The sequence below is a fragment of the Ischnura elegans genome, chromosome 10 (genome assembly GCF_921293095.1).
Source record: "Ischnura elegans chromosome 10, ioIscEleg1.1, whole genome shotgun sequence".
Lineage (NCBI taxonomy): Eukaryota > Metazoa > Arthropoda > Insecta > Odonata > Coenagrionidae > Ischnura > Ischnura elegans.
In genome coordinates, this window is record NC_060255.1 from 70935308 (window position 1) to 70951656 (window position 16349).

Consider the following 16349-nt stretch of genomic DNA (forward strand, 5'->3'; position numbering starts at 1 on the left):
CGGGTTTACCTCATGGTCTTCTACCCTTCCCCTTAAAAATAGATTTGCTCAACAAAACACATTTTGAAGCTGCTGAAGAGGGCCAGACATAGGCAGATCTAAGGGGGAGGGGGGGGAGAGAGCAGGAGCACATACCCCCCCAGACCCTTAAAAAATATGCAAAATATTTAATACGGTCCTTCCATCATTGTGTTTGTTTTGTATTATGGGGTATCCTTGTACCGCCCACCAGAACAAAATATGTACTGGATACGGCCTTGCTTGTGCCCTCCCTAGAAAGAAATCCTGGATCCGCCCCTGGCCCCTGGAAATTATGTATATCCTGCATGCAACCCACGGCAGCATATATTGAATGAATATTTATTAAGCCCATGATCACAAAAAACAGAAACCTAATGATCTTTTTAAATAGAATGCCTGATAGTTGCAGCAACTATTGAAATAGTTCATAGCAACCATATTAGCTCATGTTTAAGGTGACAAAGATTTTTTCGCATTGAATAGAAGTTGCCAGATGTCCACCTAATATAATACTAAAAGCAAGCTTCATGAGTTTCTTTTGAAATATTAATTTTATTCTGTGGACAAGTTTCTTCATATGTCACATTTTTCGTACCTTTCACACCTTGACGTGTTCTATATTTGCAACAAACAAATCACTGGACAAATAAAAATATTATTTCTTGAGTAACTACATAGCCATTTTCTCTGAGAGCAAGAATTGATTTGAAATGACAGTTCAGCCTTTGAAACCATACCCTAAAATGGGCAGTGTCTCTAAGCTCATGTGCCATGTAGTTTTTCTTACTTAAATATTGTACTGATTTCTCCATCATTAATTATTGAAAAACATTAAAAAATATTAGGAATCAGTTATTTGTGGTGAGGTTTTTTGGAAGTTTTGGATTCATGTATAACCTCAACTGTGCAAGATGAGAATGGATTTCCTTTCACAACAATGTATGCGCATGGTTTAGAATATTTTGATTAGTAGACCATTTCACTTCCTTCGGACAAATCATTTCTTCCTCTGAATTCCTACAGCACATCAAAAATCTACAACTAAGTAGTCATTATACAACTTCTAAGTGTACATTAATCCACTGAAAAATTTGTCAGTCCAAAATAATATACAGAAAAGTCATAAACAAAAACAAAATTATCTGAAAAAATAACTGATTTATTGTATATAAATGACTATTCTTCACAATCAACATAGATGGCACAACTCTTGACTTTCTTTAGTTTCACTTTTCACGAGACATTTCCAACAAATCAGTCTTTCAAAAAATAAGCCTGTAAGTGGTACAGATCTATAAAATGGGCATGATCATTAACATACATAAACATATCAAATAAAAATATATCAGCAAAAAACCCAAATATAAAACATCAATACAATCACGTGCATCCCAATTATCTTCACGTCTATAAATGCCTGAATGAGAACCATGGAATTTATAACATTGCTGATGTTTAACTATGCTGCTTGATCATATCCATAACTTCTTGAACATCATCTTTAGATCCAAGAAAAATGGGGGCCCTTTGATGTATGGATTCTGGCATTACATCAAGAGTGTTGATTTTTCCATTCGTTGCCATACCACCAGCTTGAGTAATGATATATGCCATTGGATTACATTCATATAAGAGACGAAGCTGAAAAACAGACAAGAAATAACAATACAATTTTGCTTGTAAGGGCAATGTCATCAAATAAATTCTGGCTTTGGGTGGAAATGAACTGGCAATTTAAGTTTCATCGATATCAAATCTTTTAAACATAAAATGATATACACCAATTATAGGGTGATACTAGGCATTTAGAGGCTACTACATTAACACACTAATTTTTATACATCAATATTGATAAATTAAATAAATACACAAGTTTTATTGCATTTACGATAACCTCTGAATACCTAGCATCCCTCTATGGGCACAGGAAAAAAGCTCCACTCAGTTCCTGGTGTGCCAGTACAGGTACGTAAAATTTAAGTAAATTATCTTTGAAAGGAATATTGGGCATTTAAATCATAGAGGTATAGGTTAACATTCAGATTACTTCTTGAGAAGTCTAGAGTAGTGGGCAGATAAGTTCGGCACAAGGTCATTTGTTTGTTGATTATGCCAATTACGGCCATAAATTACCCTTTCACCTCCACATAGTAGCTGCCCTGATACCTCAAGGTTCGTGCCGACAAGGCCACGTTCTTCCTCCCCCCAACTCACAGCTGCAATGTGACCAGACTTGCCCAAGGCCTAAGATGCAATACCCTCTCCTTTCCGAGGATATAAAACAGTGATTGAATCAGAGTGGTAATACATATTACTTATTACGCCACAAGAGCTATCTAGCTGTAGTCATGAAAATAAGTCAAAAATAAGTAGGTGGACCCCCTCGGAGAGTTTATTGGTGAAAGCCAACTGATTTTCAATCTCCAGGCTTTTGGTTAGTACATATATATTTATAAGTCTGTGGTGATGCAAATTTATTAAAACCTATTACTATATTGATCGGATGGCCTCAAAAATCATAACAAAGAAACTCCTCACAATGAACATTGACCCCTAATATTTTTCTGAGTCTTTTTCAGGGTATCCAAAGTTTTTTAGGGTCCAAGAAAATATTCTCATCCAGACACCCCCACCTGTACACATCCTCAAGAGGTTGAGGAGGGTGAGTAGTACTCAATACTACATCATGAGTAGTTTCTTTAAGTTTCAGACTGATTACACCAATGGTTATGGTCATACGGACTGAAGAGTTTAACTTTTTCTTAACAACTACATAATACAATTCCATAAGCCCCTCGAAAGTGAATCTCAATCAAAGTCTGACTTATAAATTTTCCCATTGTTTGAAGGATTAGAGAAATGGTTTAAATTTGAAGGTTGATCAGTATGTGACTGATCATCCAACAGCTATAAAAAATGATGCACCTAATATCAAATCTGCATCCATAAGATATTAATGTTATGGTAAAAAAAAGAGGATTGAGATATCTCCCCATTGGGCACCCATACATTTTTTCAAAAAACTTGAAATTTCAAAATTTTGAGGCAGGAATGGTAATCATATTGGCAAAGTATGAAAACAAATCTGAAATATGAAAGCTAATGATGATGTACAAGGTGTGAAGCACACAGAAACAACTCTGCAAGAAAACCTGTTTTAAAATTAAATTTTACATTTGTAAAAAATTGGCTTCAATTCCAGAAGGTTAGATCACAAACTCAATAACTTACCTTTCCCTTAGGGGCATCTTTGGTTGCTGGGTACATAAAAACTCCTCCATATTTCAAAGTTCTGTGAACATCTGCCACCATGGAACCAACATATCGAGCACCATAAGGTTTTCCAGTCTGGAAAGGTAATTAAAACAGATCCTCTTAGTCTCATTGGTAATGCTTCACCAAAAAAGACATACAGTGCAACCTCGATATAACGACACCCCACGGTACACTAATAAACACTCGCTATAGCGAATTGTCGCTTTACCGGAGGTGGAGCAAATAATAGCCAATATACCTGTTGCGAACAGATATACAGGAACAGGAGTGGTGCGGCGACAGATAAACATCTATCCGATAAACGTAAGCATAAATCCAGATGAAAGGCGATGTTTTTTTGCATCACTAAATTTCCTTACTCAAATAACGACTAACAATTCAAACAATTTATAAGCGCCGCACTGAATAAAAATCGTGCAAAGCATTGTTTCGTCAATCATTATATTTATCGAACGACAGTTTACCACATAAATTTGAGACTGAGCACTCCATTAACTTCATTTCTAACAGATCGCTAGCAATTACAGAGGTTAAGGAGTCTTGATGAAAGTCTTCCGGCGGTGAAACCCTCGCTATGGCGAGAGCCAACACCGAAAGGGTCTCGTAAAAACGAATTTTTTAATACGCTTATTATAGGGTCAATTGACGGTGCATCGGCTATCTCTCGTAATAGCGGGGGTGTCGCTATAGCCCGTACTCGCTTTAACGAGGTTCCACTGTACTATTTTGTCAAAAAATGCACATGATTTATCACAGAAAATCTCTATATCTCTAATTTTTGCTTTTGGGGTGCAACTCGCATGCTAATTTGGCGTATTGTCTGGCCAGGAACCACTGGGCAGTATACAGAATTTTTATGTGGGGCGCACCCATAAAATAATTAGATTGGTAATCATTCATTACTATACATTGGAAAAAATTAAGGACAATAATAATTTTAAGTACTTCACATAGGATATGGAAAAATGAATAGGGCCAAGTCTGAAGAAGTTTTTAATGTACAAAAAACATCAGGTGAAATACTATACAAAAATGGTCATAAGGAATTTTATAAAGCAAGCCAGAATCCAAAGTAAATTGTGTAATAATAAGGATTGTAAATGAATGATAATATAACTGTATAAAGATAAGGATTGCGTTGCAACTACATCTCCTAACATATCTCTAATTGTTGCTTTTAGGGTGTAGCTCGCACACTAATTTGTTAAATTGTCTGGCAAGGAAACACTGGGAAATATACAGAGGTAGTATGTGGAGCACACCCAAAAAACGACTTAAGTTGTAATCATAAATTACTATACAATGGAAAAAACATTAGTAAGTAATTTGTAAGTACCAGAAGAACAATCGAAAGATTAACAGAGGGTTTCATCAAGTAATTCTTCCTTTACCATAAACTTACCTTTGGATACTTCTTGCTATCAACGTAAGCCTTCACTCCATCTTCCCAGAGGCTCGCATAGCCTTCATTGATGCTGTATATTTTTCCTCTGGAAGGAATCCTCATATTGGGATCAGTTAGCAAAAATTCTCCAATAGCCTAGAAAGGAAATATTGAGTGATATTATTGGCTGGCAGAGAAGCTTTTCCATGTGTCAATCAGCTCATGAACTACTAGCTAAATTTTTTATAAAAAATAAGATGAAGTAAATGAGAAAAATGCATCATAAACCAAAAAAGTCAGTAATACCATCACACCCAATTTAATCTTACGGAGGCTCTCAATAAATATGGGTGATTCCCACTCAATTAAACAAGTGCTATTCCCTAAAGGCCTCAGACTTTGATGAAAATATCTGTGTGGATCCACATCCCCCTCACATTAACTACCCTGAGACAGTTTTACATTTTTATTTGACTTGTTTTCATTCAAAAATTTAAAAAGGGAGATTTCTATTGCTGGAAAGAGTTACATTCTCATTCAGAAAAATCTGATCATTAAATCAGATCTTTTACTACATTTATTAGTTAAAAACAAAACCCCTTCATTAAATTCATGAAAATAGAACATGTTTAAAGATTAAGTGATAGGAAAATTGAGTGGAAAGCTGTGCCAAACCATTCTTAGAATTGTCCATCAATAATAAAAATGGAACATACCCATTCAAAATGAAACATGGTATGGTATACAGATATTGATTTTAGGATTGGCTTTACAGCAGATTTCAAAAACAGATAGGAATCCAGGAATTGGTAGAACCACCACATACTGGATCAAGAGTGAAGCCATTGACTCCCTGCCCAGTTGAGAGCACCATCATGGTTGCACTTCCATAAAGACCATAGCCAGCTGCGACAAGCTCATTTCCAGGCCTGAGAGCATCCTTCACAGTTGGAGTGTCATTATGAGTCTTCCTAAAAAATTAATTTATACATATACACGAAAGTGTTAGTCAAATGGGTACATGTTTTACAAAAAATATTATGTCACAAGTTTCTATTAGTGAAAACATACAAATTTTCCACAAAAAATGGTTTTATGCCATTGCACCAAACCAAATGATGATACAATGAAACGTTCAAGGATTAAGACACGACCCTCATCCCATACACAACTGGATGGAATGAGCCCTGACGAGGCCCTCAGGACCCTTGAGCCATGAATTACCAACAAGTATAATTGACAATCACTTTCATGAATCACACATATCAAAAATAGCTGCTCAATATGCATGAGGCTTTAGAGGACAAGACGGCATATGTTGCTAATCATAAAATTCCATAAAACAAAGATGAGCAGGGAAAAAAAGAAGATATATCAGCAGCAGAAGTGGTGTGAGGCATGACTTTGGGGGATTTGTGTTCAAATCCTGGTCAAGGAAAATTATTTCTCATCCTTTTTAGCCTCTCTGAATGAATTTTGAACCGATAGTAAATTTATTTAATGAATTGATATAGGGGAAGACTCAAAAATCATCATCAAGGGAGAGTAAAATTCAAGAATACATACTTGTAAATGCTGAAAATTGATCCAATGGAAACGAGGCAATCAATATTAGAGGAACCATCAAGGGGATCAAAACACACAACATATTTTCCTTGCTTCTCTGCTTCCACCTGAAAAAACACATTTTAAATATTTAAAAAAACTAAATACATTATGCTACAAAAAAAAGCATGCAAAAACTCTTATATGTATTTATATACAGAATCTAATTATTTATGTATCAATAAGTTGATCAAAAAGCAAATTCTACAAGAAGCACACAGAAACTAAAAAGCCATATGCATATGCCATTTTTACTAAGTTGTTAAGTCATATCGAATAATATGAGCTACTGAGTGCATTAATATTCTTATGTAATATCCTGCTGGTCCCCATTATGCTACGAATTAAAACAAGAGGTACACTCTGAGGAAAATTAACGTGTAATGATAATTTCACATTGCAGGGAGGAAGGCTTCATAAATACCTATACAGAAAATAAATAACTTTATTACAATAGCTAATGCTGTTTATAAAAATATACCTGATTATGTAATAAGAAAAAATTGATGGAAATATGGAAAATTCTGTAAAATCTTGATGACTTTCCCACATTATTACATACGGAGATACATAGGTACTTTTGCTGACAAATTTACAGAAATAGTGAGATTCAGTTTATTTCCTTGAGCAGAGGCAACCCACATCATATTTTTACAAGATTATTAGATCGCAAATCACTTAGTAAACTAGAGTGACATCAGCAGTGGGGCAACTATTGGGGGGATAGGGGGATAGATCCCCAAAGCCTCAGAGAAATAAAAAAAATTCTTAAGACTATTGTCTAGTTTTGACACATAATAACTGCATCTACTTTAAGTTAAATTATAAGTACCAAAGTAATGTATAATGTATTTTCAGGCATGTCATTTTTCATAAATTTTCCTCGTTGCCTGAGGGTGGGGTCGCCCAACCTCAACTGGAAAATGAGCTGATATTAATGTCCAATTATCAATTTAGTATCCACCCTATTATAGCATAGAAATGTCAAGTTTACCTGATTGTTGAAATTTAACCCAACCACAAGGACGAAATTTTAACCTTGCCTAAATATTACATTGCTAACCATACAGCAATGTTAAATCTTCTATGCTGCCACATTATAATACCGTCTTAACAAAAAAAAGCTGAGAAACCTATAGTTGCTTTCAGTGTTGTCATGGTGCCAGAATGCCGTCCTGGCACTGGCTAAGAAAAGACATAACCGTCAAATAACAATTCTATCAATCAATTATCAAAATTATCAAATCCACAATTAAAATATTGATAAAACAAAGGCATATACATTTTTAAATATGCACAAGTAACTATTAAAAACACACAAAGTAATACTTCACATGCAAAAAAAAGTTAAGGAAGGTGCGTTCCAGCACTGCTAACTTTGCCATGACACCACTGGTTGCTACGTTAAAGCAATGATCTAAATTTACCATCTGAAAACTTCACATGCCTTCAAGGAGGACAGGAGGTGGTAATGTCATAGAGTCATGGATCTAAGGAATTGAAAGAAAATGTTTTTGAATACGTAGGGTACACAGACTAGTATTAAGTCAAGGAACCAGCTCACCCACTGGTCGACTTTAAGTTATTTTGGATTTTCTCACTTATGTAAACCACTATCTGAGCTAAAGGATTGATAATGATAAATGGTACACTCAGAACAAACGGTATGCTGTTAAAAAACCAATTCAGGTTGAACTGGCAAATTATTTTAGGAACACACAGGCATGCATACATCTCATTAAACACAGCACAAAAGTATGCTATTACAAAGGCCACTAAAATAATGCCTTCCATAAAGGCCATTCAAACCACATAGACAGAAGAGATAACTGTAATTAAAACAGAAATGTACACTGAAGGAAGAAAAATAAATGAAAAGAAAAACAGGAGAAAATGGATAGGGACTACTCAAAAAAGCTCTAACTGCTATGCGAACTAATGAATCTTTCCCAACAGATATAAGACAAGAAAGCAATAAATACATTATGCTATGACACTCTGATTGTCAGTTAGGTCGACCAAAATTATTGGAAGGAAGATTTACATTTTTGGAAAATGATAATTTCAAAGAAAGGATTTTTTAAAAGCAGGAATACATATGCTAAATGTCAAAATGCTCCTTCCTCACCACCTGGAATATCTTCAAAACTTACATCCTGCGTCCTCCCCAAAAGAATCCTATACCCCCAATGCAAAATCTAAATCTCCCATGATTCTTAGGGCAAGAATCCACTAAATGTCTAAATTAAAATATATTCTGAATATCATCCTGAAATTATAAGTCGAGCACTATTATGATTTAAAATCATGCGATGATTGAAGTTACAATGATATTGTGTACGTGGGACGGCCAAATTTTTGGGCAAAATATGATGCATATTAGTACCATTATAACAATATGCAGGTTTTACACCCACTTTAGGCAATTTAGGATTAGGCAACCCGCGAAACAGAACTTTTTTCTCCCTCTCTTTTCACATTCTAATTTTTTGCTTGTAACTCGTTAATAACTCGTTGAGAGCGTTTTCACTTGTACATGCTGCATAAGCCATGGTAGAATTTTTTGATGAATTGAAAATACGGAAGTAAAATGATACTACTGCCGGCTTGCTTATTTTCATGTGGGGCAGTTTTATATCGCTTTTTGGGAAGGGAGAATGGCAATTAACCACACGCCATGGTGCTCTCCTGGTATGAAATACCTCCTAGCGACAAAATTTCCACTTCGATAAGTGTCTATTAGATATTCTCCATTTACCCTTCCACATTGCTGAGCTCGTGAAACTTGACATCTTCCATTGGAGAGCCGTCTTAATAATTAACATCTTCACTATTTCAACGCGACCAACTTCCTCACCTCTACGTCATCATAATAATTGTCATTAATTCTCCGTAATCGACTGGTTTAAACGCTTTCATCGGGTTATTCAAAGCAGAAATCGAGAAAGAATGTGAACGTGTGTTGTGGGTTGCCTACTCTACACCGCGATAAAGTAAAAAGAGGTCATTGGAATCCACCATAAGCGATAGCGCTATAATAAAAAACTGGATAAAAACTTACAAATTAAGGTATAATTGCGAGTATGCTTGCGTCATACCAATATTAGGATTGATGGCTATTGTTGAATGTTATAATCCACCATACCTCATTTATTTTACTCAAATATACGCACGCCTGACGGAAAAGAACTAACGACAATTTTGTAGGTTTTTGCCGAATTAAAAAAAAATCTAGGGCCAAAATTTCCGACAGATGACGAGAATTGATTTAGAAATACAATCGTACTTGTAATATCGATACGAATTCAAAAAATTTTACTCCGCTCCTATAAATAAGTAGCAAAAAGATTGTATAAAGCAAATATAAGGAGGGTTTGCGCAAGTAATACGACGTCGTAGCTGAAAAAACGACCCTACTCCTTCGAACAAAAACTAAATTTTCCTTGAACCACCACAGTCTTGAGAAATATACATTTTTTTCTATAAGCCATCTAAACCAGCAGCGCGGCAAAAAATTGAAGTTACAAAGAAAATAAACACGGCTTGAGTATGGAGACGAATAAGGGATAGTAGCTACGCTAACATTTCCAGATATTTCTTACGCCCATTCCCCGTTCATTAATTCCTGGGGTATTTACTAAATCTCTTTCCCCCTTTGACATTCACGCACGAAAATTTAAAATCAAAAGTGTTTTCTCAACTATTGATGAATATATTTACAGTGATTGGTTGAAATAAGACGAAGTTGAAACGATGTTTACGGTAAGTAACGTAATCCAAAGCGATTTTCAGCCTGAGAACAATTGAAGAGGAAAATTTATAGAAAACGTGACCCTCCGCTCCTCCTCCTCAGACCATTTGGTGCTAAATAAATTGCGGAATTTTAAGATAAATGGTTCAAAATGGTGTGTTTTTACGGCTTTCTGAGGGATATTTTATTTATCCTTACACTATTCTGTTAGTGATATCAATCTAATTAATTGAAACGGATTAAACTTAAAAATTTCTCTGACAACTGTCAGAGAAATTTTTAAGTGGGTGTTTATCCCCCAACCCCCCCCCCCTCGCTGCGCCAATGCAGACTATAGGTAGTACCTATTTACACGATTCAAGGGGATTACCACGGACTTGCCAGCGGTGTACTTCCAGAAGTCACCCCGCACATACACGTTAAGTTCGAAAATTCCACAAGAGCAAAATCATTTTCCTGGACAGGAATTCAAATCCGAATGTATCGCATTCGCTCCAGATACCGATAGAATTTACGAGGCCTAGATAGTTCATCTGCAGGTGGCGAATTGGGAAGCTGCGCGTTCAAATTCCGGTGAATGCAATATATTTCTTTTCTCCACGGAATTTTTCGAACATTATTTATATTTTGATATGCTTTTAACTATGATTTCAACGTTTATTTGTAATCAATTTAGCATTAAAATAGGGAAAGGTACAAGGATTTCAATAAAATTTCTTTATATAAATATAAAACTCCACAGTATTTTGTAATTCCAAGCGATAACATTGAAGTTGTTGTCGTTGCTCTCGGGCCTACGCAACAAATAACTTCGTAGGCATCAACCGAGCGCTATTTCTTAAAGCCGCTTTAAATGGGGCACGTGCTTGCACAATCTAACGTGTGTACGAAGGCGCAGTCAAAATTTCGTCATATAAAGCGGTGAATTGCTAGAACACATGCGAGAATGCGTGGACGTGAGATGGCAAAATAGCCCGTTCTAATTTCCTTCGTGCATCCGCGCAATTCCACGCCATTTTAGAAATTAATGCAGTTCTAACCTGCGCAATTCCGTTCCCCGTGTAAAACGGCCTTTATAGGAGGTAGTTTTGGTGCATTTTGAGGATTCGACTCACGTGATTTGATTCACGACGATGATTCGATACTTCTAATGTTCATAATGAACGTAATCATAAGGCCGTTTTACACGGTACACCATTGCGCAATTCCGTGTACCGTGTAAAACGGCCTTATGATTACGTTCATTATGAACATTAGAAGTATCGAATCATCGTCGTGAATCAAATCACGTGAGTCGAATCCTCAAAATGCACCAAAACTACCTCCTATAAAGGCCGTTTTACACGGTACACGGAATTGCGCAATCTGACGTACGTGCGAAGGCGCAATCAAAATTGCGTCGAGTAAAGCGGTGAATTGCTAGAACACATGCGAGAATGCGTGGATGCGAGACGGCAAAATAGCCCCTGTTCTAATTTCGTTCATGCATTTGCGCAAATCCACGCCATTTCAGAAATTAATGCAGTTCTAACCTGCGCAATTCCGTACCCCGTGTAAACGGCCTATAGAAATGCACGAGTCTTAGGGACTGCGTACGAGTCTCAGGATTGAAAATTTGATTATTTGTATCGACTTCAATGCACTCTGACGAACTCTTATGAGAACAACAAAACAACGCACATACAAACGAGTTAATACTTCACCAACCAGTGATGTAGTTTTGCGTGGCGCAAAGCTGCATTGGAGCAATTTAATTGATATCATTTACTTTTAAGATAATCATCAAATTCATGGATTCATCGTTCATTATGAACGAGATGAACGCTTTCGTTCATTTTGAAAGATTTCGCCAGAAAATCTTGATTTGTCCCATTCAGCTCATCCCAATGAATCGTTCGAAGGGAACGATTCATTCATGAATGACACAGCTCCACTGTTTATAATCAATCCTCCGGTTTCATGCACGGACCTTAAAATGAGCATCGGGCGCAGCAGTCGGGCTCGCACAATCGCTCACGGGAACGTAAAATCAGCGCTTCAGAGGCTTTTAGTGAGCGCGAATGCACCGAACTATCGGCCAAGAAAATTGGGCTATTCTTTCCAGCTATTATCTCAAAAAGCACTGAGCTGCGAGTGCCAAATTACCGTTCCTTACCGTTTCTAGGCCGGTGAAAGGGAGCAACGGCGATAAACTCCAAGAATAGAATTAATAAATGCAGCAATTACGTTATGACTGCAGGTGCTACTCAGGGCCGTAGCCAGGAATGTTGGCCACGGAGGGCAGACATGATGTCAGGTCGGGCAGCAAGTATACGCTAATTGGAGGTATAAAGAATACAATTGCAAAATGCTTGCAATTCAAGTTGTCCAGGTCGAGAGAAAATTCTACCAGGCCGGGCGCAGCCCTACCTAGCGGCTGCGGTAGTATAGCTGGTGTGGAATGGGGTGACAATCCCACAGCAAACTTTTCCAAACCCGTACTCCGAAAACACGGGCGTCGCCGCCATAGGAGACATGGGGGACGCGTCCCGCCAAATATTTGAAAAGTCAGTTTTGTTCCGCCCAAAATTGTATAAAAAAATTTAATATAGCCCCATTTGTCCCCACCGAAGTGTTGATGCTGACGAAGCCAATGTCCGAAAATTCTGTAACCAAGTGACTGACACAAGCTCTTTCAGGGTAAAAATGAGTTTTAGTAACTATTAAGCAGCAGTGAACACTTTGGTATAGTGGCGTAACTGGGAATGCGTTTTGGGGCAGATGGGAGGGCCTGGGGGTTAAATGTCAAAACTGGACAATATTTAAAAATATTTTTTTTATTTCTCTGAGGCTTCGGAAGGGATCCATCCCCCTCATCCCCCCTCAGTTACGGCACTGCTTTGGAAAGCCTTTAAAAGCTACAAATTGACCATATCTATTTCATTTTCGCGAAAGGACTCCGGGGGAAGACCTTGCAGTTCCAGCAGAGGATTTAAGGAGGGAAGTAGGTTAACTGGGAGGTGTAACGCTCAATCTCCCAGGACGTTTCCAGCATATGCTCGCTACCAACCAGTGAATGTGTTAGAGACAAAAATACAGAGAAAAAAATTAAAATCTATACTTCAAAACCTCAATAACGCCGGGCAGGAACTATATAGGAGTTTAGTCAGGAGGAGCAACGATCAGTTTGCCGCCCCCCCTCCCCTTATCCCCCCCTCGCTCCCTCCCTCCCCCACCACTGAAATATAATTCACCCGCAAGCTATTTTTTGAAATGCAGTATATGAAATTACACACCGTATTTTTGCAATCAATACATTTTACTAATATTATTGTTTAATAATTATTGTTAAATGATACCAATAGAAAAATTAAATAGCTTTTTAAAAAAACACATCAAATTTTGCCGTCCGGGGTACGTTCCCCCTCTGCCCCGCCCTATTTCCGGGCCTGCAGCAATGCATATCCCAAAAGATTCTCTTGATTCTTTAATCTATTGATGAACTACCTGCAACTTAAAGTATTTTCATCGCAGTCAAACACCATATGGTATTAGATCACGGAAAACTTTCTGACGAAGGTACCGTATTTCTCCTATGTAAAGTTCCTGACTGAATGCTGAACAGTCAGGCTATACCGACGCATTATACAGTGGCAAGGCCGTTGCGATGAGGATGACCTTCAGGCGAATTCTACGACATTGCGACACAGTAAGTCCACAGCGAGCAGAAAGGGGGGGGGTCAAAGGTTCAAAAATCCCCGAAATCTTAGGAGATACTGTTTATGAGCCACGACCTAGCGTACTGATTTACGTCACAACATGTTCTTTTTTATCGGAAATTTTTAAGGTAAAGCGAGTAACGACGCGATTGCAATGAACCGTCCGAAGAAACACGCTGCGCTATCAGCTTTAAATTCCACGATCCACACGATTAGACAGCTCTGTTCATTATCTTCTAACGATCTGCTGTCGCCATGGCTGCTGTAATAGATGGCTAATTGCGACGCCAGCGAATACCAAGCAGATAAATACGATAAACAAACATGGGCGTACCCAGCGAGGGGCAGGAGGGGGCAGCTGCCTCCCCCTACAAGCAAAAATCGCAAATGTCTTTAAGGAAAATAATATTTTTTCAAGCAAATAATTTTAAAAAACTAATAAAGAGCTGTTACAGTTTCCTTAAAAATTTAGTTTCATTCACCTTTTCCATGCTTAAATCTTACCTATTTCTTGAAAAACCATGGCTTCCCCCCCCCCCCCCCCTAGCTTTGGCCCTTGTAAACAAACCCAATCTACGTGCGCGCAATACCTAGCGAAGGACGGAAAGCTACTTCACTTAGGATCAGTGGCGGATTCAGAGAGCGGCTAGGAGAGACAAAATGCCCCATGGATATCCAATTTACTCTACATAAATAGGTTATTTTGTTCGAACCCCCACTACCACTGGGAGTAGTCCACCCCACTCAGGCCTCCCACCTAGCCCCCCTGTCCCTATCCTGAATTCGGCACTACTTCGGATACATCGATTATTTATTTGGGCAGAATGGGGTAATAATATCGGTAACGTAGTTTGCAGATATACAAATAAGCTGCATAAATCATAGTTAACAGCCAATAGAGACTTTCCAAAAAAAAAACATGCGTCCTGCGGTTGCGCAAATTAAAGAAGAAAATTGAGACACACTTATCACATCCTCACAACTGTTAAACAGAATATAGCAAGCGATTGCTGTATACATCTCACACTATAAAGCAAAGAAGCAAACTATCTTCTCAGCGAAGCAGGGTCTTCCTAGGACGTTAGGGTACCTCAGGGAAAGTTTTCTTCGGAGCTCTTTCCCCTACTTCAAGAAACTTGGGTAATTTTTTTTGGCACTCCGGGACTCACTGACGTTAGGAGCCTAGGAAAAAGCTATTCATTCACATCACTTTGTCCACCTTACAAAAGTGAGGTATTTTGGTCCCTTAACAGAGGGGGTCAGAGTTGGGCACCCCTGCTGAGCACAGGTATTTCTTCCGAGGAAGAAGGGGGAGGGGCAAAGGCAAAAGACCGCCTGTTGGGGTATTGGAAGGGGAAAGAGTCCCACTGGGCACATACCTGCCCCCAAATGTCTCTAGGATGTCCTGCTATTAAAAATAACACGTAAGAGCTCGGTTTCAGCTACACTAACAAAAAAAGTCATGCACTGCAAAAAGAAAATGCGTCGGCAAAGAAACGGAAACCAATTACCTCTGGTAAACCTTTCCACGGAGCGGTAGACTTGGGTGAAAAAAGGAATTCGTCGAAGAATAATTACTATGTAAAAAATTGTAAAAAAAATCATGTCAACTCATATATTAAAATTACTGGTAAAGTAAGGACTTGTAAAGTGACATGTGACTTGCTAGTTAATAGAGGTAAAAACAGCATTAATGAAACAATAAACATTTAGTAGGAGGTGATATAGCTTATGTTGAAAGAGTAAAATATTGATTGGATGAAATGGGACTGACGGCAATGTTTGTCCATAACCCTAACTTACCTCTATGACAGTTTCGTTTTCTTCACTAACTAGCAAACAGGTGGTGAATGAAGACCTAAGCATGTTGATGAAGAGGTCATTTGCCAATACATCAAGCTTTTTAACCTCTTCTCCTTGAACATTGGTAGATCCGGCAATTCCAAACCTGAAAGAATAATTCATTGTGATTACAAATACACATCACTCAAAACCAATGATGATAAAAATACTTCGTTGATGGAGGAAAATGCTTGATAGTTAAAATCAAACTGCAAAGCTAACGCAAGGTCAACTATCGGTGCCCTTCATTCGACCCTTTTCAATGGAAGGTTAAACTACATATGACCAAAACATTTAAGTACTTGAAATTACGAACTTGAAAGTACTCAAAAAGCAATTATACTTACAGCTTAGCGATCCCAGCTTTCCTTACGGCGGAACTTACTGCCTTAACAGCAGACTGAATGCTATTGAGTAGCTGGCTTAAATCGCCGGTGGCCGTAGGTACTTTTCTTTGCTCAGCGAGAACAAATCTCGTCAGAGTCATACAATTCGTATCAATTCCCTGGTTAGTTGATGTCATGATGGCTTTGTTTACACGAACACTTGCAGCCAACAATTACAGTCAAAGCAACAATCCGCCCGGACGTACTAAAGTTATTAGAGGAGTACACGAGTTACGTCTTCGTGGGAAGACAGGAACTAAGAAGAAGGGGGGACAGAGAGACTTGTTGAAGCGGCGTCAAGGTCGTTCCCGGTCAAAACTTGGCCACATGGAAAATTATTGTAGTGGGGGAAACTCAATATCCTTTGCATTCTTTGCGCTATAAAC

General features: G+C 38.0%; 1 protein-coding gene across 2 annotated transcripts; it reads right to left on the bottom strand.

Moving 5' to 3' along the window:
- Nucleotides 1-1159: 1159 nt before the first annotated feature.
- On the bottom strand, nt 1160-16266 carry LOC124167297 (fructose-1,6-bisphosphatase 1). Of its 2 annotated transcripts, XM_046545240.1 has the most exons (8): nt 15925-16266; nt 15539-15683; nt 15247-15276; nt 6248-6354; nt 5508-5652; nt 4700-4837; nt 3253-3369; nt 1160-1662 (listed from the first exon to the last, which is right to left on the bottom strand). In XM_046545240.1, the coding sequence occupies exons 1-8, from the start codon at nt 16098-16100 to the stop codon at nt 1477-1479; spliced, it is 1044 nt and encodes a 347-aa protein (XP_046401196.1). In that variant the 5' UTR covers nt 16101-16266; the 3' UTR covers nt 1160-1476. The 2 variants fall into 2 exon arrangements, with proteins under 2 accessions (XP_046401196.1, XP_046401197.1); XM_046545241.1 differs by lacking the exon at nt 15247-15276 and having other exon boundaries at nt 15925-16264.
- Nucleotides 16267-16349: the final 83 nt, after the last annotated feature.